General features: G+C 44.6%; 1 protein-coding gene across 13 annotated transcripts in view; it reads right to left on the reverse strand.

The window, feature by feature from the left end:
* nrxn2a (neurexin 2a) overlaps positions 1–23159 on the reverse strand; it is a 387404-nt gene that overhangs the window by 262645 nt on the left and 101600 nt on the right. For 10 of the 13 annotated variants that reach the window (XM_079898732.1, XM_079898724.1, XM_079898723.1 and 7 more), the window contains one exon: positions 1045–1059. The exons of the other annotated variants lie outside the window; for them this stretch is intronic. In XM_079898732.1, coding sequence (XP_079754858.1) covers positions 1045–1059 — 15 coding nt within the window. The remainder of the gene's footprint in view (positions 1–1044; positions 1060–23159) is intronic. 13 annotated transcript variants of the gene reach the window in all.

Raw genomic sequence — 23159 nt, forward strand, 5'->3', positions numbered from 1 at the left:
TTTTCGGCATCATTACTCCAGTCTTCAGTGTCACATGATTCTTCACATATCATTATGATATGCTGATTTGCTACTAAAGAAAGTATTTTCTGTCACTTTTGATGCATGCTTGCTGAACAAAAGTATTAATTTCTTTTTTTGTTTATCTGATGTCAAACTTCTGAACTGTGTAAATTACTATTATAATTTTTTTAAATGATATACTCAAATTTAAGTGTGGCTGATCGGAGTGCTGAACTACGGGGTTCAATAACAAAGCTTGCGCTGACAGTGTAGAGTGGAGTGTGTGCGCTTAACTACTGTGGCTAATGGCTAATGCATCCCTTGGAAATGTCTGTCAAATCGTTGAAAATGTTATTTTACAAAGTGGTTCGTCTTTCATCTTGAGTCACCTGGCGGGTAGGATATGGTGAGTTCAGATGTGTGATACAGTTCTCTAATTAAATGGGAGCCGTGTGCAGGAATATGACTAAGCTCCCGAAATACAGCATGACAAATTTCTCTGGAATATTTTGCCTGGAATGGTAAATGTGGTTATTTCAGCGTGGAAAAGCACAGATGTGAAAACCCGACATGTGTGTCAATCACCTCAATTTTTTTTTTTTTGTCTAAATGGTAACGTGTGTAAGAGCGTTCAAATTTATAAAAGCTTTTACAGCACTTCAAAGCTTCCTGGCCACTCTAGCTGTCTGTTCTGATGTAATAGACAGATAAAGCCAACCCGCGCTCAGGACATTATGATTCAATTCGTGTGAGCGACCAAGCAGTCCCCGTTTCCACAAAAACCAGCTGCAGCTAAAAAGAAAAGGCAAAAGATAGTCCAAATGTTAATGGTGGGCACATGTTTCTTACTGCCTCAAATCAAAATTGCTTGTGAAACTTGCTCATATCTTGAATGGATACATGCTGAACACCACATCTAGGCCCCTGAGACTATGAAGAGAGAATGTGCATATCAAAAAGCTTTCAGCAGCCATGTGCTCTCTCAGGGGATGAGGGATGAGTATGTATTATGATAATTGAGAGGAAGAAAAGCATTCTTACCTGATTCCAGATCACCTGTGAAAAAAAGTCAAAAGTACAAAGTCAGAGACACCATTCCTGAACTTGGTTAAAAGATTATAGATGCAGAAAACCGAAGCTCGGCTCATTCTCTTATCTAGTTACATCTTTGGTCCTTACAGAAAGCAAAATCGCTGATATCTCAAGACACGCAATGGATCCAATCGAGACTTATTTGAACTGGCTTGCACACTGAGTATGAGAATATGCACGAGAATATGAACAATTGCATCTTAAAATGAGGAGAGAAAAAAATCTGAACTGTTATGGGGAGAGCACAAAGGAAAATAAATGGGTTGAGTTCAAATTAAGGAAATTAAATCACAAGTCCTATTCATCACGCCAAAAATGAAGAAAAACATATACATTTACAGTATATTACAGTTTTGCCCAATGACAGAATGCCTACAGTATAAGTTCTTATTTGCATAGCACATTACTCACATTGAAATAATTAATTTTGCTCAGTTTGCAAACTATGAATACAAAAGCACTATATTTTCACTGGCAGCAAAGCAGTTCTAATTCTGAGGAAATTAATTAAATTCTAAATGCTAGTAGTGAGGGTGCAGGCGGCTCCAGGAAACCTCAGAGTCCAAAAAAAAAGAAAAAAAGATAAGATCTGTTTTATGTCTTAATCAAAAACTTAGTGTATAACCACTATTTTATAAAATCAGAGAAAAAGTATGCCTAAAATAATGTATCCTCTAGTGCACTGTGATCATAAATGATATCAGCCAGAACGTCAAAAGAATTCAGCCAAAAGGAAACATACAAAATGACAAAAACATAAAAATAGTTGCAAGTCTGATTTTGTCAAATGAAAACATAAATATTGATCTCATTACAACTTTTTATGGCAAGTAGTACATTTGGTTTTAATTGGGAAACCAAGAGAAGTGAAGGCTAAAGTATAATTGCACTACTGTGTTTTTTGTCTTCACCAATGGTTTTGCAAGTTTAAAATGTCACAAGGTCATCTTCAAAATCTATTCAAATTAAAATCTCAATATTATCCTTTTTGTAAAAGCTATTTGGGTAATAAATGAACATTACAACCACACTAACATGCATTCAGATTTCAGACAAGGGTCGACGATGGTAGATTTCAACTGAAAAGTTGAACTGAGGACAAGAGTGTCAGGTCAGGGATGATCAATTCAACACATTATCACGTGTTTCATGTTTTGTTACGCACTCGTATACAATTTTGGTTTGCCAAAACAAAAACAAAAATTATTTCTTGGTGTGTAATACTTTTTCCTTTTATGGTTTTATGAATTGTTCTGTGCTTAATAATGTTTCCTTTTTAAAAAATTTGTCAAAACACATAAAAAATAATTTTTTTACAGACAAGGCTTAAGCTTAGTCCCAGACTAACATGCATGTCTGAGATGTCTTAACTGAAAGCAACTTGCACTGCTTATATTAAAATAGTTTTTTTGTCTCAAGATGCACCCCAGAAATGATTTTTTTTTAACGCACGTTTATAAAAACGAATTAAAGGGTAACTCTCGCCAAATTGCAACCTAGGCTATTTTTGTTAATCTACCCGAGTCAAACATTCGTGTAAAATCATAATTAGAATGGAAACGCCACTTTTAAGATTGACTGTATTTTCATTTTTGGTCAAAATGCCTTTTGAATGGGAGTGCTAGGGGCACTACAGTGATAGCATCAAAATCACTATTTTTAAAACACTAAGAAGGCTCGACACAACATGAAACTGTGCTTGAAGTATCACCAGGGGCTCTACACATGAACTCGAGCATTAACAACATTGTGTACACAAAGTAGTCAATCTCCGAATGCAACGTAACATGAGGATAGTAAAAGCTCAGGGAAACAAGCGAAAGCTCAGATCATTACGTTGCATTCGGAGATCGACTACTTTTGACTGACAAAATTCCAGCCACCGAAAACACCAACTGATAAAGTGAGTCGTACAAAACATTTCTTTTTAGTAAACTGTGTACACAAACAATGTTGTCAATGCTCGAGTTCATGAGTAGAGCCCCTGGTGATACTTCAAGCACAGTTTCATGTTGTGTCGAGCCTCCTTAGCGTTTCCATTCTAATTATGCTTTTACACAAATGTTTGACGACTCGGGTAGAAATAACAAAAATAGCCTAGGTTGCAATTTGGTCGAGAGTTACGCTTTAAATGTCCTAATTGAACTAAAGCCTAATCCTGGCTTAAATCTAAGCCCTGTCTGTGAAACCAGGCCTTTATACAGTATAACGATTAGGTCTGGGTATGGATTCGATTCAGTTAATTCAATGATAAAATTTTCACTGGCCCCACCACAAAACTAATAATAATAAATGAATGAAATAGTTATCGTTTTTGTTGTTTTTGACCCATGTATCCTTGTATTGTAATAAATAAGGTTATGACACCCAAAACTTTAGATACCAGCGAAACTTAATTTTCTATTCCCATTTCGATACCACAGGTAAACCTACTAACTAATATAAATTTCAAAGATTATTAAAGACAGTAAACAGTTATTAATAAAAAAAAATAATTAAACTACAAGCAATTGCACAAGTAAATAAATACAAAAGAACAAAGATACAAATTAAATAATCAGTACTTTTAAGGTTTTTCAGGTAGCTCTAACAGTAGTTTTCAGGTACAGAAACTGAATAAATCAAATGTAAAATAACATCGCATATAATCTTCACAGTACAAATTAAATAAAGGTTAATCGTTATTACAGTTACAAAAACGCTATTCAATGAGCAGGGAGTGATTTCTTTTTCTTTTGTAGTGTGACTAACATATGGGGCCCTATCTTGCACCCAGCGCAATTGACTTTGTACACCGACGCATGTATCATTCCTATTTTGTACCCGACGCACAGCAGACTTTTCCCTCGACAGACGCGTGTCAGTAAATTAGGGAATGAACTTGCACTCCCGGGGGCGGTTCAGCGAAAAGAGGCGTGTTCCGGCGCAAACGTTCCCTGGTGCTATTTTGCAATTCCAGAAAACAATTCCGCCACAGACCAGGAAAACCCTAGTCTAAAGTCAGTGGCGCGTTATTCAGATGCTATTTTAAGGGCGCATGCTTGGCCGCAATGTAGCGTGTGCACAACGCGCATACATTTTGCTTCTCTACTCTACACAGACACAGCAGTTGACATTTTTGCAAACCATACATAATTACAAGGAAAAATATTCCACACGAGGAAAATCATTGTGGTGTCCATGAAGATGTGAAAAAATAGGCATAAATCTAGCTTACACATTTACCCTGTCTTTTACGGCCCTGACGAGAACGCTGGTCTCCTCGGCTGTGAACCGCTCCTGGCGTGCGCCTGGCAAATCCGCTGTTGTAATAGCAATCCGCCATGGAACAAACGCGCCTGCTTTTAAAGGGAATGTGAGATGTCGATCTGATTGGTTTACTTCACGTTACGCCCAAACCACACCTATGAGTAATGTAGCTACTTCAGACCAACTCATTTTAGATTTGCGTTGGGCGCAAGAGTCATTTATCCCGCTTGTATAATAGCAACAGCACCAGAGATCCACCCACAAAGTTACTTGAGTTTTGCGTTTGATACTTGCGTTTCAGATTGTTAAAATAGGGCCCTAAAACAGACAGCAACAGGCTGCTGTCACTTTAAAACTAATGCACGGACCCAATATAATGATGCACATGCATTCTTTCTCTACTTTTTACTTGAGCCATAACTGACCGTTTACTTGGATACTCGCAAAGACTGACATTTTGAGATAAATCTGTGTGAATTTGTCCGTTTAGGGGCAGGGAGATGTGAAAGAGAATTCACTGTATTATTTGCATGCTGTCTGAGATGCGCAGATGTGTGCACTGCGGTTGTGTGCGCAAGCGCAAGCGTTCTCTTTCGCTTGAATGCTTAAATTGGCTAGGCTTGAAAATGCGTGCAAATGATAAACTTTTGTGACCATGCAGCACTGGCCTGATCGCAACAGTGACAGTTCCTTCAACTGTCCAGAACGTCTTTCATGCTGAAAGGAGCACACGCATCCGGCATGTTAAGCACTGAATGAATTACAGGGTCCCTGCTGTCGCGCAAGGTAAATAAGAGGATGACATCTAGTGGGAAAGACTAGTAATAAGATTAACGTCAATCAGATATTATTGAATGTACATGAAAAAAATATTTGTGGCTTTTGAGAATTGTTATCGAATCGACCACATTTTAAAAAAAAAATTAAACGAAACTTTTTTTTTTGCCCAGCCCTAATAAAGATAAGATGTGGAAGGCGACTTGAGATTGAACTTTATCTTACAAAGATAGATAATCTTTTCAAATTCATTATCTATAAATAGCAAGTTCCCACTGTGACAATTATAACCTATCTCACATCCTGTAACATGCAGTGTGTTAGGTGAACTGGGAGTATAAAATTACTCTAAATCTAATTTTATATTGGTAACAGGTTTTTTTTTTTTTGTTTTTTTATCCAACAGAACATATTTGGCAAACGTCTTAGGTTACGCATGTTACCATGGTTCCCTGAGAAGAGTAACAAGACGCTGCATCCCCTAGAGGGGTTATGGGGAATGCCTCCAGCGTCACCGGTATCTGAAGCATGAGTCTAAACATGACAATGAACTTGACATTGGCTGGTGGCAGCCTATGACGTCACCACTGGTGTTTGTTTGTTTGGTTGTTACATTTTTAACGCCATGTTAGCATCAAGGCTATTTACATGGCAAACACAAGGCCAATATCACAATCCTTCATTTTAATTACTATATAAAACATTTCAACTTGACATAAGATAGAAAATCTAAAGCATATTCAAGTGATACATTTAAAATATTCCATGTAAACAAAGCATTTTCTAGCAAGTGTCATAAAAATTGCAGTCCACCATATTATGTTTAACAGTCAAAGGAACTTGACAAGAGAAATAAAGAAGGAACTTCGCCTATCAATAAAATCCCATGTGTAAGTCTTGACGAGTCGAAGTGTGAAGACGACTTGGTCATGTCTTGATTTTAAGTTTTGGAAGACACTTCTTTCTATACTGGGGTTTATTTCGTACAGTTTATTATTTTTATACTCGTCCCAGTCCTTCAGCCACTGGTGTTACCGCAAGTATAAAAGGTGAGTGAGTGAGTGAGTGAGTGAGTGAGTGAGTGAGTGAGTGAGTGAGTGAGTGAGTGAGTGAGTGAGTGAGTGAGTGAGTGAGTGAGTGAGTGAGTGAGTGAGTGAGTGAGTGAGTGAGTGAGTGAGTGAGTGAGTGAGTGAGTGAGTGAGTGAGTGAGTGAGTGAGTGAGTGAGTGAAAGAGTAAGAGGCCTAGCTACATCCAATGTCTTCCAGGGAGGCCTAAAGAAGGCCTAGCAACTTGAAACTCATATTTGTCTGATAGAGCTCAGGGAAGTGACCAAACAATGAATAAAACTCTGAACCCAGGTTCACCAAAAGAGGCTCAGGAAAGGAGCCCACAACTCTGTGTTACTGCCCAGTTCTGGCTCCGAGAACCTCAATACGCTGACTCTCTAAGACGAGAGAAGGCCTAACTACATTCTATACTCAGGACAGCTCCAAGGAGGCTCAGAGAGAGCCTACAACTTGGAATTGCATAAAAGGGCGGAGCTCCAGGGAAAGGCCTAAATGCACAATTCTCCTAGAAAAGAGAAGGTCTAGCAACGCTTAACAAAAAAGCAGCTGGGGAGGCTCAACAACCTGCCTAACAACTCAGCATTGTTACCCCGTCAAACCCCTATCAAGGAAGCACGTAGTGTGCCTAACAACTCAATGCTGCCCCAGGGGGAGCTCTGAGGAGCAGTATAAAAGCAGAAGCCAAGGAGGCTCAAAGGGAGCCTAACAACTTGACAACACTGCCTACTAAAAAGGAAGATTCTCATAACGAAAAGAAGCCAAACAATGCTCCAGACCTAAGCAACAGCTAAGGAGACTCAGAGTCCAAAAATATCTTCCAGAGGAGGCTCAATGGAGCCTAATCAACTCAAACCATATGCAGGTGAAGCTCAAAGAGCAGAGGCTAAAATAAATCTCTATAGCGAGAGGAGGCCCGTGATCCTAAGGGCAGTGGCCAAGGAGGCTCAAAAGCCTGACAACTCAGCACCACTGTGTGGTAGAGCTCTGCGGATGGAAGCCTCAACATGACAACTCTTTAAAGTGAGGAGGCCTAGCAACGTCCTACACCCAGAGCAGCTTACCAAGGAGGCTTATGAAGTCAACTACTTGATGACGCTATCGGAGCGGAGCTCTAGGAAGCGGATACCCAAAAAATACTTCCATAAAGTAAAGTCAGGGAGGCTCACGGAGAGCCTAACTACCTGACAGCACTATTAGAGCATGAGCTCTGAGGAAGCAAAAACCTGAGCAAAAATGCTACTCATAGTGAGAGGGCATAACACGCTTTATAGAAAGCAGTAACTAAGAAGGCTCAGTGAGAGCCTACAGCTTCAGCGCGCGCAGCTCAAAAAGCAATGATCTAATTTGAACAGTAGGCCTAATATTAAAGATGTTTACTAATACTGTAATATTAAAAAGGTTTAATTTTTCTCAAAAACATTGATGCGTTATTAATAACTAGCACTTTTTTGTTTTTCGTATCATTTACATCAACAATATCATTTTATTTATCCATGGCACATGCATTTTGTTTCTTTATATGCAGCCCAATGTTATCCAATGACTTGTTTGCATTATTTAGGTATTTTATTTAAATTCTTTGTGAGGCAATAGATTTTTTGGTAACACTTTACAACAAGGTCTCATTTGTTAATGCATTAACTAACATGAACTAACAGAGAGCAATAGCCTTTGTTAATGTTAGTTAATAAAATACTTGTGTTCATGTTAGTTTGCAGTGCATTAAATGCATTTTTTAATAAAGAAAGTTTATTAATAAAGAAAGGCCGTAGGAGTGTAAACTTAAATTTTAAAAGTTAAGGAATCTTACACTGATTCAAACTAGGCTACTGTATTGTATATTTGATTTATGTTGAAGTGTTTGGACCATGGCTTTTAATGGTAAGCCTTTTGTTTTGTTATTCAGGCTATCAAAGTAGATCAAAATTTAAATTTAGATTTATCTGCCAATTTATCGGTTTTCAAATGTAAAGAATTATCGGTTATCGGTCTCGGCCAAAATCTTCATATCGGTGCATCCCTACTAAGGCGGCTCAATGAGACCCTACTACTTAGTGAACTGTCTGATGTCAGACAGCACGTTTACAACCAGCCTCAAATGGTGAACCATCAGTAAGGCAGATGTTGGAATAAAAACATATTGCCAAATACATCACAGGTCCAGGGCCAGATGTAAAAGCGTGTCAGAGCTTGAAAAGGGGGGCGGGTGGGGAAGGAGGCAGATGTTATTTAGCTTCTGGGACCCTGGAACACTCAGAGCGATAACTCTGGATCACTTGCCAGAGATCTTTTCTTCTCCCTCTGGCGCTCGCCTTCTGGTCTCATCTCGTCCTCAGACTGGGACGGGCCAGCCCCTTTCGTGGCGTGAGGCGTAGACCTGGACTGGAGCAGTATATGGGTCTTAAAAGCTGCGGAGTGCACCTTCTCTTCCTAAAACTTCCTGACCACCGTCTCGACAGATGTGCCAAAAAGCTCGAAAGGTGAAACCAGCGCATCGAGGATAAAGTTTCTTTCCTTCTCCCCGATGTAGGCCAGGTTTACCCAGAGATGTCTCTCCATAGCCACCATGGCTGCCATGGATCGACCGATCGCAGCAGCAGTCTGTTTGGTGGCACAAAGAGCCAAATGTATGGTACGGCGCAGCTCCTCCACCGCCTCAAGGGGGAGCCCCTGGCCCTTGTCCAGGTCCTTTAGCAGGTCAGCCTGATATGCTCTGCATTAAGACATGATGTAACACGCAGCGGCTTAGTTGGCAGAGACTGCGTCTTTAATGCAGATGCCTCACCTACCGAGAGATAGCTGGCCAGCGTCTTTTCAATCAGAGGCATCAACGCATAACCATATTCCTGCATCCCCTCCACATCAGCATAGATTGCCTGTGAATGATGGATGTGAGAAAAATATGCCTTTCCTCAAGTTCTCCGCACCTCAGTACGAAGATCTGAAAGAAAGGGATGACCTGTATGAGCTGGGCGGTTATGTCCCGACAGGAAGCGTTCATCAAGGTGGCAGGGAGGGAACATGCGCTTCTCATGCTTCCACAGCAGATCTAATCTTTCTGTGGCTCGAGACAAAATGATGCCCAACAGCTCGTCATATATGGGTCAGGCGGACTGTGCTCGCGTTCGCCAGCCGCCAACGAATGAGAGATATTCACACCTTTCTCAAAATAGTCTGTGAATTCCCCACGATTTCAGTCTCCTACTCGCCTCAGCTGTAGCAGGTCCTGAATCACAAGGTACAGATGGCTGTCCCGATTCCCTCAAGAAAAGGGACAAATGAGAGCGAAGCTTCCTAATGGAAAAGTGCTCGCAATGCACGCAAACAGCCCCCTCAAGAACGGAGCGTGCATGCTCCTTGTCCAGGCACATAACGCACATATCATGCGAGTCATCAGGTGTCAGGAAATGCTAACACGGATAAACACACTTCCTAAAATTCATAGTGCTAGTGATGGCCATAGTTTGCCCATTTAGACAAGTGTTTGTGTTTAGACACACACTCTTTTGCACGGTTGCACCAGTGGTGACGTCATAGGCTGCCAATGTCAAGTAAAATTGTCGTTTTTAGACTCATGCTTCAGACACCGGTCACACTGGAGGCATACCCCATAGCACCCTCTAGGGGACGCAGCACAAGTTCCCTTTCAAAAGGGAACACAATCTCTCCACCAAAGTACAAGATCCATGATTTCATGACAGTTAATCTGATGATCATGAACTGACTTAATTACCATTATTATATAAAAAACTGATGTGTAATTTAGATCTGTGCTTTAGATCTTGAAGAGACAGCAGCCTAATACAACTATATTTCACTTTAATACTAGGTTAGATCCAACTGAAAAACCTAAAGCACAATTTAATTGGTGTCTTATTTGTTCTATTGTGTTTATTTGTTCTATTGCTTGTCGTCATTTTCTTTGTTATTAGCTTAATATTTTATCACTGATTGATTACTGGTTTACTTCAATAATTGCTTAAGAACTTTTTACATACAGTATATTAGGCTAGGTTTGCTGCGGTATGGAAATAGTTTCTGTGTGTAGAGAGTGTGTGTGTGGGGGGGGGGGGTCGTCATCAAGGGGAATGACTTAAGATTTTTTAAGTTGACATTTATGTGATTAAAATCTAGTCAACCTCGACTAGTTGCTGATGATGTCATTAATGATCATATAAGCCTGAATCTCAAGCTGAGACTTGAACGCGGGTTACCTTGTGCACAGCTATGGCATATGACACAGTGTTGCCCACAAGGCTATTTCTCCTGCGTAACAGCTTATTTTTAGGAGTTCTTTTGTTTTTGGGTCGTTATGTTTCTCACAGATTTCTGCTCGTTCAAAATCAGATACAGATAAAGTAGCAAAGATTACATTTATAAGAATGCATTAGTAAGAGAGTGATTGTGTGTGAATCAATTCTACCTGGCACCCTCTCTCTACTAATAGACAAGCTATATGGCAAGCCTATTTTAACATTTAATCCTTAAAGGGGTGGTTAAGGATTTTGGACATCGGACCTCATTTCCAAGTTAGCCTGGGTGTTATTTATCAGTGGAGACAGTTTTCAAAAATTTTCACCCAGTCCTCCCAGTTGCATAGTTCGCCGGTGCTAGGCTAGCGCGAGTCAACGGTAACTGCTAGCCTGCCATTAAAACAGTTTTACCCACTCCACAGTACACCAAAAGCAAATAAATTATAACGCCAGACTATCGATGTAAATGTCTGTTGAGAGAATAATGTAAGAAATCAAACTACTCTTGCATCTCAATGATCGCATTACATTTACAGGAACTAGTTTCTCAGCAGTGGCGGAATTTTACTTTGCTCCGGTTAGTACTGCGCCGAAAAGTAAACACAGAACAGAAGCGGACTACAGTCGGGACGTCTAGCTAGCTAGTAGTAGTCTCGGTTGCCTAGGTAACTTAATATCACTCCGCCGCTGCTGTAGACTGTGCTAATAAATACAGGGAACAAAGTATAACTATTGCAATGCGATGAAAGGGTAGTTTGATTTCTAACATTATTCTCTCAACAGACATTTACATCGATAGTCTGGCATTATAATTTATTTGCTTTTGGTGTACTGTGGAGTGGGTAAAACTGTTTTAATGGGAGGCTAGCAGTTACCATTGACTCGCGCTAGCCTAGCACCGGCGAACTATGCAACTGGGAGGACTGGGTGAAAATTTTTGAAAACTGTCTCCACTGATAAATAACACCCAGGCTAACTTGGAAATGAGGTCCGATGTCCAAAATCCTGAACCACCCCTTTAAAACCTACTAGTATTTATTTTCATACTTATTTTTTAGATACTAGAATCTATTCCATTAAGTACTAGTGCTTATTCTTTAAGGAATTCTTTAGATACTAGTACCTTTTTAAAAAATTCTAGTAGTTATTCATTATATACTAGTTCTTATTTTTTTAGAGACTGATACTCATTCATTAGATAGTAGTACCTACTAAATATACACTAGTACTTAATTAGATTCTAGTGCCTATTAAATTGGTACTAGTACTTATTAGATACTAGTACCTATTAAATAGATACTAGTTCTTATTCATTATATACTAGTACTTATTTTGATAGTGACTAGTAACTATTCTTTTGTTACTAGTAACACATTTTAAATTGTTGCCATTAACTTCTATGGCGATCTGTCATTCAGATATCAACTATTCCGTTCTGACTAGTATGTATTCCAATTGTGACTAGTATGTATTTATTATACTAGCAGTTATTAATTAGGTCCTAATACTTATTTTTTTAAAACTAGTACCTATTACAAGATACTAGTACTTAGTCAATAGATACTAGTACCTATTAAATAGATACTAGTACTTATTCATTTGCTACTAGTACTTATTCAATAGATACTAGTACTTATTCAATAGATACTAGTACCTATTAAATAGATACAAGTACCTATTAAATATATACTAGTTCCTATTAAATAGATACTAGTTCCTATTAAATATATACTAGTACTTATTAAATAGCTACTAGTACTTATTCAATAGATAGTACCCATTTATTATATACTAGTATTTATTCCAAATGTTACTAGTAAGATTTTTTAGTTTACTAGTAAGATTTTTAATTGAACTCTACAGGGCCGTTCTGACTAGTCATAACATAAGACGAGTAAAAAAAGTTGTGACTAGTAAGATAAGAAATGTTACTAGTTACAATTAAAAAATATATTAGTGTCTAATAAATAAGTACCCCCTCCTTGAACTGCCACCTTAACGTGGTGGAGGGGTTTGAGTACCCGAATGACCCTAGGAGCTATATTGTCCGGGGCTATATGCCCCTGGTAGGGTCTCCCAAGGCAAACAGGTCCTAGGCGACGGGTCAGACTAAGAGTGGTTCAAAAAACCCTTATGAGTGACATTAAATCGAGGACCGTGACGTCGCCCGGTATGGCACAGCCGGGGCCCCACCCTGGAGCCAGGCCCGGGGTTGGGGCTCGTATGCGAGCGCCTGGTGGCCGGGCCTTTCCCCACGGGGTCCGGCCGGGCTCAGCCCGAAGGAGCGACGTGGGGCCGCCTTCCCGTGGGCTCACCACCTGCAGGAGGGACCGTAAGGGGCTGGTGCTGAGAGGATCGGGCGGCAGTCGAAGGCAGAGGCCTCGACGACCCGATCCCTGGACATGGAAACTAGCTCTAGGGACGTGGAACGTCACCTCGCTGGCAGGGAAGGAGCCTGAGATTGTGCGTGAGGTTGAGAGGTTCCGACTAGAGATAGTCGGGATCACCTCTACGCACGGCTTGGGCTCTGGAACCACACTCCTTGAGAGAGGATGGACTCTTCACCACTCTGGAGTTGCCCATGGTGAGAGGCGGCGGGCTGGTGTGGGTTTGCTTATAGCCCCCCAGCTCAGCCGCCATGTGTTGGAGTTTACCCCGGTGAACGAGAGGGTCGTTTCCCTGCGCCTACGGGTTGGGGATAGGTCTCTCACTGTCGTGTGTGCCTACGGGCCAAACGACAGTGTAGAGTACCCGGCCTTCTTGGAGTCTCTGGGAGGGGTGCTGGAAAGTGCTCCGACTGGGGACTCCGTCGTTCTACTGGGGGACTTCAATGCCCACGTGGGCAGCGACAGTGACACCTGGAGGGGCGTGATTGGAGGAACGGCCCCCCTGATCTGAACCCGAGTGGTGTTCTGTTATTGGACTTCTGTGCTAGTTACGGCTTGTCCATAACGATCACCATGTTCAAGCATAAGGGTGTCCATCAGTGCACGTGGCACCAGGACACCCTAGGCCGTAGGTCAATGATCGACTTTGTGGTTGTTTCATCTGACCTGCGGCCGTATGTCTTGGACACTAGGGTAAAGAGAGGGGCAGAGCTGTCAACTGATCACCACCTGGTGGTGAGTTGGATCCGATGGCGGGGGAGGAAGCTGGACAGACTCGGCAGACCCAAACGTACTGTGAGGGTCTGCTGGGAACGTTTGGCAGAGTCTCCTGTCAGAGAGATCTTCAACTCCCACCTCCGGCGGAGCTTCGACCGGATCCCGAGGGAGGCTGGAGATATTGAGTCCGAGTGGACCATGTTCTCCACCTCCATTGTCAAAGCGGCCGCTCTGAGCTGTGGCCGTAAGGTCTCCGGTGCCTGTCGAGGCGGCAATCCCCGAACCCGGTGGTGGACACCGGAAGTAAGGGATGCCGTCAAGCTGAAGAAGGAGTCCTATCGGGCCTGGTTGGCTTGTGGGATTCCTGAGGCAGCTGACGGGTACCGGCAGGCCAAGCGAACTGCAGCCCGGGTGGTTTTGGAGGCAAAAACTCGGGCCTGGGAGGAGTTCGGTGAGGCCATGGAGAAGGACTATCGGCTGGCCTCGAAGAGATTCTGGCAAACCGTCCGGCGCCTCAGGAGAGGGAAGCAGTGCCCTACCAACGCTGTCTACAGTAGAGGTGGGGAGCTGTTGACCTCAACTGGGGATGTCGTTGGACGGTGGAACGAATACTTCGAGGATCTCCTCAATCCCGCCGTCACGTCTTCCATTGAGGAAGCAGAGGCTGAGGGCTCAGAGGTGGACTCGTCCATCACCCAAGCTGAAGTCACAGAGGAAGTCAAGAAACTCCTCGGTGGCAAGGCACCGGGGGTGGATGAGATCCGCCCTGAGTACCTCAAGTCTGTGGATGTTGTGGGGCTGTCTTGGCTGACACGCCTCTGCAGCATCGCGTGGCGGTCGGGGACAGTGCCTCTGGGATGGCAGACCGGGGTGGTGGTCCCTCTTTTTAAGAAGGGGGACCAGAGGGTGTGTTCCAACTACAGGGGGATCACACTTCTCAGCCTCCCTGGGAAAGTCTATGCCAGGGTACTGGAGAGGAGAATACGGCCGATAGTAGAATCTCAGATTCAGGAGGAACAGTGTGGTTTTCGTCCAGGCCGTGGAACACTGGACCAGCTCTATACCCTCTACAGGGTGCTGGAGGGTTCATGGGAGTTTGCCCAACCAATCCACATGTGCTTTGTGGATTTGGAGAAGGCATTCGACTGTGTCCCTCGCGGCGGCCTGTGGAGGGTGCTCCGGGAGTACGGGGTCCGGGGTCCTTTGCTAAGGGCTGTCCGGTCCCTGTATGACCGAAGCAGGAGCTTGGTTCGCATTGCCGGCAGTAAGTCAGACTTGTTTCCGGTGCATGTTGGACTCCGGCAGGGCTACCCTTTGTCGCCGGTTCTGTTCATAATTTTTATGCACATCACTGGATCTCCGCAGAAGAAGCCTGCGCCGTCGAAGAGGCACTGCAGCGGGACGAGCGTCTGCATCGCAGATTAAGTGTCTGAGGAAGCCGGCCGTCTTCTCGCCGCCTTCAGCCACCGCTCCTGCTGCGCCATCCAGCGCCTATATCCTTTCCTTGCTTCCATGTGTGTTCGCCGCCGCGACACACACGTATTATCCGCTAAAAGAGCCGAGTTGTTGATTCAAATGCCTCGTTCCTCGAAATGCGGCTTGTGTAGAGCCCAGCTCAGCGACGGGGACTGCCACATCCTGTGCGCTTCCTGCCTGAGCAGAAACCACGCCGCACACGTGCTTTCCCAGGGCGGCTGCCCGGAATGCGACACAATGACCATGTCGACCCTGCGGGCTCGACTGGCCGTGTTTGATGTGGACACCTCTCTTCCGCTTCTCCCGTCTGGACCGCGCCGTAAGAAGCGCCGCTCTCAGAGACCCCCGGAAGGTGAATTTCCTCGCGAAGACACGCCGGTAGTATCCCCGTGTGCTTCGCTGACTGAATCTCCCACCGCGCTCACGGATGGCCAGCGCCCGGCCCCCGCCACCATGCCCACCGCACCCGACGAGCTCGAGGGAGACAACCCAGAAGAGGACAGCTGCTCTCTTCTTGCCTCGGGGAGCGAAGAGTGGTCGGGCTCCATTTTGGACCCCGCCCTGTCGCTGCAAGAGTCCAGTGGAGTACGGGCCAGCGTCAACTCTGAGCTTCTCCGCCTCCTTACCAAGGCCGTGGAGGACCTCGGCCTCGATTGGTCGATGCCCGAAGAGCCCGCGCCCAACAGGCTTGACGGCTTTTTCCTGCACGGACGCCGCCCAACGCCTCACTCGAGACCCGCTCCTTTCCTGCCCGAGCTGCACGAGGAGCTGTCTAAGTGTTGGAAGGCGCCATTTTCAGCGAGGCTGCGTGCATCTGTCTCTTCGACGCTCTCGACTGTCGACGACGTGAAAGACAAGGGCTACCAGTCCATTCCTCCCGTCGAGGAAGCGGTAGCCACGCACCTCTGCCCGCCATCCACAGGATGGCAGTCCAAACCCGCTTTGCCTTCCAAAGCCTGCCAGACTACTTCGGCCCTCATCGGTCGCGCTTATGCCGCCGCCGGTCAGGCCGCTTCAGCACTTCATTCCATGGCCGTGCTTCAAGTTTATCAAGCCAACCTTCTCCGCTCTATGGATGAGGCGGGCCCGGATCCTCAGAGCTTTACGGATCTTAGAAGCGCCACGGACTTAGCTCTATGAGCCACCAAGTCCACTGCACAGGCCATTGGAAGAAGCATGGCATCTCTCACCATCACCGAGAGACACTTGTGGCTCACGCTGTCCGACATGAAAGACTCTGACTGAGCCACCTTCCTCAACGCACCTGTGTCTCCTACGGGTCTCTTCGGCACGTCTGTTAAAGGGTTTGCTGAGCGGTACACAGAGGTGCAGAAGATGTCGCAGGCCATGCAACACTTCATCCCCAGGTGTTCAAGTTCCTCGTCAGGCTGCTCCAAAAAGCAGCCGTCAGGCTGGAACGCAGTGCCAACGCCACCTCCGCCGCCAGCTTCACAGCGCCGTCAGCCCAGGGACTCGCATCAGCGCTCACGCTCATCGAGCCGCCGCAGGCCACCTCCCTCCCGGGGACCCAGGCCTAAGATTGCGCTGAATCCCGAGCCTCCCAATTCTTCCTGACCACCTTAGGAAGACGACGATGATGGACTCTCGCTGCGGCCGGACCGCCATCGAAAACAGCACGCTTCGCTCTCGCAGTCCCCACAGCAGAGGTGACTGGAGGAGTGTTTCACAGACAACGAGCCCGCTACACAACCCACTCGCCTGTACTCAAACGCTGTTTTCACGGCGACCTAGATAAATCTCAGAAAGAGCACTATGTCTGTTGGTCCGGCTCATGCCGAAAGCGTTATAAATGTAGGAACTGTGCCCACTTCCCAGTGCTCACCCCTCCACATAAGCACGGCCTGTTCAGTGACACTCACTCATACAGGGCCCACATCAATAAAATCGGCTCAGGCCGCATGTGTTTCAAACGTAGGAAATGTGCCCACTTTCCAGTGCTCACCCCTACTCCTAAACACTGCCCGTTCAGTGATACACACTCACTCAGGGCTCCCGTCAAACACCAATTGTGTTCTAAGTGTAAGAAGTGTGCCCGCTTCTCAGCGCTCATGCTTACTAATAAACGCTGCACGCCCTGTGTCACAAACACATATAGGGCTCCCTTCAATGAAACACTCCCCGGTCCCTGTGACAAGAGTGTTATGTGTGAATCAGCCGGCCGCTATTCTCAGCATGCCGTAGCCCACCTACTTCGTGCCGAGATATCGAAACTTCTGAAAAAAGGAGCCACAGAAACTGTCCCTCTGGCACAGAGCGAGTCGGGCTTCTACAGCCGGTACTTCCTAGTACCCAAAAAGGATGGCGGTCTCAGACCCATCCTAGATCTCAGGCGTTTGAACGGAGCCCTGATGAGGAGGCCGTTCAAAATGCTCATGACCAGACAAATCCTCAAGCAAATTCACCCGAGGGACTGGTTTATTTCAGTGGATCTGAAAGACGCTTATTTTCAGATACAAATAGCGCCCCGTCACAGGCCTTTCTTGAGATTCACCTTCGAGGGCCAGGCCTATCAGTACACCGTCCTTCCGTTCGGCCTGTCTTTAGCACCCCGTACATTTACGAGGTGCATGGACGCGGCGCTCACTCCCCTGAGGTTACGGGGTATATGAGTACTGAACTATTTGGACAACTGGCTAATTCTAGCACAGTCAGAGGTGGAACTGATAACGCACAAGGCCTTATTACTCAGCCATCTGGAAGGTTTGGGTCTCAAAATCAATTGGACCAAGAGCTTACTGTCTCCCAGCCAGAAAATATCTTTTCTGGGAACAGATTTAGACTCAGTGTCAATGACAGCGCGGCTTACGTCACAGCGCGCTCTGCGAATACAACGCCTGACAGCGTCATTCAAGGCTGGCAATAGTCACTCCTCTCAAAAGCTTTCAGAGGATGCTAGGTCTTATGGCCTCAGCCTCAGCAGTGTTCCGACTGGGCTTGCTTCACATGCGCCCACTTTAGCACTGGCTGAAGACGCGTGCCCCGCGTCGAGCGTGGACCTCCGGTCATGCACGCCTCAAGGTAACCCAGAACTGTGTCACAGCTCTAGAGCCCTGGAAGGTGACCGACTGGTATCAATCAGGCGTAGATCTGGGAGCGCTCTCGAAACTGAAAGTAGTCTCGACAGATGCCTCCAACTCAGGTTGGGGCGGCCTCTATGAGGGCAGGCCGACTTTTGGCCTGTGGTCAGGCCAAGAGAAGTGCTTACCCATAAACTGTCTGGAGATGAAAGCGGTCGAGAACGCTTTGGGGTATTTTCTTCCCCTCTTAAAGGGCCACCACGTCTTAGTCCGCACGGACAACATGTCGGTGGTGTCCTACATAAACCGCCAGGGCAGTCTCAGATCACAAAACCATCACAGGATAGCGCCACAGCTGGCCCAGCCGTCCACTCTATGCGTTTCCCCCAATTGCGTTGTTACCACAGGTAATCAAACGAATCAGGGAGAACAAATGCTCTGTGCTCCTCGTAGCGCCGCTTTGGAGGAACCAAGTTTGGCTCCCGGAGCTGATGCAGCTAGTGAGCACGGCCCCATGGCCGATTCCGGTGAGGAAGGGTCTCCTCTCTCATGCCCCGAGCTTTGGGCCCTGCATGTATGGGCTATCAACGGATGCCCGTTGACCTCCCAACGGGAGTGTTAAACACGATCATGCAGGCTAGAGCGCCCTCTACTAGACGGCTCTATGCTTCCAAATGGTCAGTGTTCTCCGGCTGGTGCTCGGCTCAAAACTTGAATCCACGACGCTGCGGGGTGACAGAGATTCTCTCCTTCCTACAAGAGCTTCTGGACGAGGGCAGGTCCCCCTCCATGCTCAAAGTGTACGTCTCGGCCATAGCTGCGTTTAGAAAAACAACGCATTGTCAGTCACTGGGTAGGAATGACCTTATCACCCGCTTTCTAAGAGGGGCAAGGAGGCTGAACCCTCCTCGACCCCCTTTGGTTCCCGTATGGGACCTTTCCACGGTCCTGGAGGCCATGAAAGGTAACCCCTTCAAACCACGGCAGTCTGTGGATCTGCGGTATCTCTCGCTTAAAACCGTTTTCCTGATGGCTCTCACCTCGGTCAAGCAAGTGGGTGACTTGCACTCACTCTCTGTGAGCGCTGCGTGCCTCGAGTTTGGGCCTAATGACTCCAAAATCATCCTCAAACCGAGACATGGTTATGTCCCCAAGGTGCTCTCCACCCCTTTCAAAGTTATTTCCCTGTCAGCTTTCCCTGGGTCTGACAGCGAGAATGACGTGAATCTCCATTGCCCGGTCAGGGCACTGAGAATTTACGTGGATCGTTCGGCTGCCTTCAAACAGTCAGAACAGCTCTTCGCTTCCTTCGGTGGCCGCGCCAAAGGGCTAGCTGCCTCGAAACAGAGCCTGTCCAGGTGGATAGTCGATGCTATCACGTTGGCTTATACGTCCAAGGGCCTTCATTGCCCTTTGGGTGTTAGAGCTCATTCCACCAGAGGCATGGCCTCTTCATGGGCCTGGTCCAGAGGGGTATCACTTCATGATATTTGTATGGCGGCAGGCTGGGCCTCTCCGTCTACATTTGCAAGGTTTTTTAACCTAGAAGTCCCTGCCCTACAGGCTAGACTGTTATCAGTCTGAACGAAATATCAGCAGTTCTGCTCGAATCGGATCCGACCAGACTGCGTGTTATGTTCATATTCTCATACAGAGTGGACTGTGCTCAGTCCAGCTGTCTTGCTACAGTGCAGGCTGACTAATGTTTATCCTGACTGTTATACGGTGCTAAGCACCCTTTTCATTTCGCAGCTCAGGCTGACTGAGGTCCATCCTGACTGTTATACTGTGTCAAGCACCTATGAGTTAATAGGCAACTGTATTGCCTTCCTGTTATTCATTAGGCCCACTCCTCGTCAGCCTTGATATTACCCACTTATCATGTGTGCCCCGGGCACATGCCCTTGGGACAATGTTGTGGTCGATACTTAGCATGCACGGCGCTTTACATTGGGTTCCCGAAGCGTAAGCTAGCTTATGCAACATGAGTACTCTCGTAAGAGAACGTCTCGGTTACTAACGTAACCTCGGTTCTCTCTAGATGAGGGAACGAGTGTTGCGTAACCCTGCCGTGCTTGTGAACGTTCTGGTTTCGCTTCAGTCGATGAAAAACCAAAGAGCATCCTATCAGGTCTGGGCTTATATAGGCATAAGCCATGCCCATTCTGGCGGGCCGTGACGATTGAGGGCGCCCGCGCCCTCATTGGTGCTTACGTCATGAGCAGCCTCTCGATAGGTTGCTGCAGTTGCCGCAGAGCAACCAATAGGCGTGCGAGCTGCCTCGCCTAGGTCTGCTCTGTGCAGCAAATGCGTTTTAAATTAATACAAAATTAAGGATAATGTTTGGCTTCAGTATTCTCTGCTTTCCCCGTAGCGTAAGCTAGCTTACGCAACACTCGTTCCCTCATCTAGAGAGAACCGAGGTTACGTTAGTAACCAAGACGATATCTTCAACCTCATAAGGAACAAGTAAGAAAATATTAAGAGATATCTTCTTTTAACAGATCATTACATAAACATGAGTATACTCTCAACCATCCAATCAGAGTTAATATGGTAATGTAGGCTAAACTAAGGCTATAGAAGATAGATTTTTCATAAGTAACTGGCTTTGTTGGTTTATCTAGCTAATTGGTTAGCATGAATGCAAGGAAAGATATATGTTTAATATGACATTTGTTGTTTTTAATGTACAGTTGGCATTAAATTCAAACAACAGTTAAGTAGATCCAAAAACCGATTCATAACCACCAGCCAAACAACCACAATACCCAGAGATTGAGATTTTTGGAGAGCATTCATAATTCCTTATGATAAAAAATTCGGAATATTAATCTGTGTCTGAGAATGAGAGTCATATCAAAATAAGAGTATATATGCACTATATTACATATGCCTGTTCATTATATTCGTTTTACTCTATAGGCTATTATATTGTTATTATAAAAACGGCCTTGTCCGTTTCCTGTGTCATCTCTCTTTGATATGTTGTTGGTTAATTAATATTCAACATATTATTTGCATAATGATTATTTAAATAGTACTATATATTAGGGTAAGGATATCTTTGATCTAAATAGTTACTAGTAACTAAAAAATAAGCACTAGTTCTATTTTTTCTTAAGTTAGGTATAATTAAATACTAGACACTATTGGAATAATTTCTAGTATCTAATAAAAAAAGAACTATCTAATGAATAAGTACTAGTATCTTTAAAAATGTACTAGTACCTAAAGAATAAGCACTTGTATCTAACGAATATGCACTAGTACCTAAAAAAATAAGCACTAGTAGCTAATTAATAAGTACTAGTACTTAAACTGCCCCGTTATGGATTTTCGAAAATGACCTTTCATGTAGTGTGAAAACATCCTGCAAAGTTTTAAATCTGAAAGTGCACCGTATATAAAGTTATTGCCTTTCAAAAGTAAGAGTCGACTCGGAGTCAATAAAATGAATAATTTTTCAAACGAGTCATAAGCCGATTCGTTGTGAGGTCAAGACGAAACAATAGCATATTGCCCATGCAGACACCAGGGAAAACTTGAACCTCAAACACTGCAGCTGATTCCTGTGGATACTGGACAGCATCATGTCGAGAAGATGCTGTGTTCTACAATGTGAAGGTTAAGCAAGGTTTTTCACTGCTCAAGGACGAGCATGTGAAGAATCAGTGGTTAAAATTCATATTTACCACGATACCACAGCAGTATAATCCTAAACTTTTGCTGTGTTCCCTTTATTTTACTGACGACTGCTTCTCAAATCTCGGAGTTCAATGCAGGATTCGCACACCGCTTGCTCTTGATAGATGGTGTTCAATATACTTAGTTTTGAGTTTTATATTGTGTTGGTCTCCTGCTAACTGGTTAACTCACATTATTACTGTCTTACTGAAATACTTCTGCTAATCAATTTGTGGGCCACTATTACCTAAAACGGTGTCTATTAATGCAGCTTGTCTGTCGTTCTCACTACTTTGAGGAAAGATTAAGCATGGAGCAAGATTAGTTTTACCAACGTTTATGTTACACCAGTCATTCACGCTAGAGCACATGTGTCAAACTCCAGTCCTGGAGGGCCACTGTCCTGCAGAGTTTATCTCCAACCAGCTCCAAAAACACCTGCCTGGAAGTTTCTAGTAATCCTGAAGACCTTGATTAGCTGGATCAGGTGTGTTTAATTAGGGTTGAAGCTAAACTCTGCAGGGTTGTGGCCCTCCAGGAACTGAGTTTGACACCACTGCGCTAGAGCTTGGCTAATGTATTGCATACGTGCACTGTTATTGATGCAGTTTTCCACATGTTCACGCAATAAATTAGAAAAATAATTGGTAAATAAATAAGTACAAGTCAAATAATCGGTTTATTGATGAACATGCACTTGTTAATGCTGATGGTGAGGAATTAAAGTTGCAACATCTCATAAATGTACCTCAAACTGAGCAGCATATCACTGAGAAACGTCCTGCTGAAGTCATCCTTGCAATGAAGGTTCGGGTTGAATAACTAGTTCTTACAGTTTCATCATCGGACTTGCACTCGCATTGATATGGTAAAATCGGTGTCATTGTTCATTACTGTCTTTAGTTTACGGTGTAGGAAGCCTCAGGACAAGCAGAGCTGACGTTGTTTGGGCAATGGCCGTTTTTGTTTTCGACACGCGCTGTACACGGTAGACCAATCACAACAGACTGAGCTGTCTGGCCAATCAGAGCAGAGTAGCTCGCGGAAAATGTGGTGATGTGCAAATGTATATTATGAGAAAATTAAAAAGTTTTTTTTTACTTTTGATGCATGTAAACCTGTTGTAAGAGACACCAAAACAACATTAAGAAACTTTAAAATAGCATAATAGTGGCACTTTAATGGAATAGATACTAGTATCTAAAAAATAAGTACAAGTAGCATGAAAATAGATGCTGTGTGTTTTAAAAGAACCAAACCCAGTTCACTTAAAGTGAACCAGAAAACAAACCAGCCGAAAGTGACCTCAGTCCTTTTGGTGTTCACAATATAGTGGACTCAAAAGAAAACCCGGTTTCTTTTTTGATCCTCTTCTGCATTGAAGTGATCTCAGACCCTTTCTTGTTCACACC

The sequence above is a fragment of the Squalius cephalus genome, assembly GCF_949319135.1.
Source record: "Squalius cephalus genome assembly, chromosome: 17".
Lineage (NCBI taxonomy): Eukaryota > Metazoa > Chordata > Actinopteri > Cypriniformes > Leuciscidae > Squalius > Squalius cephalus.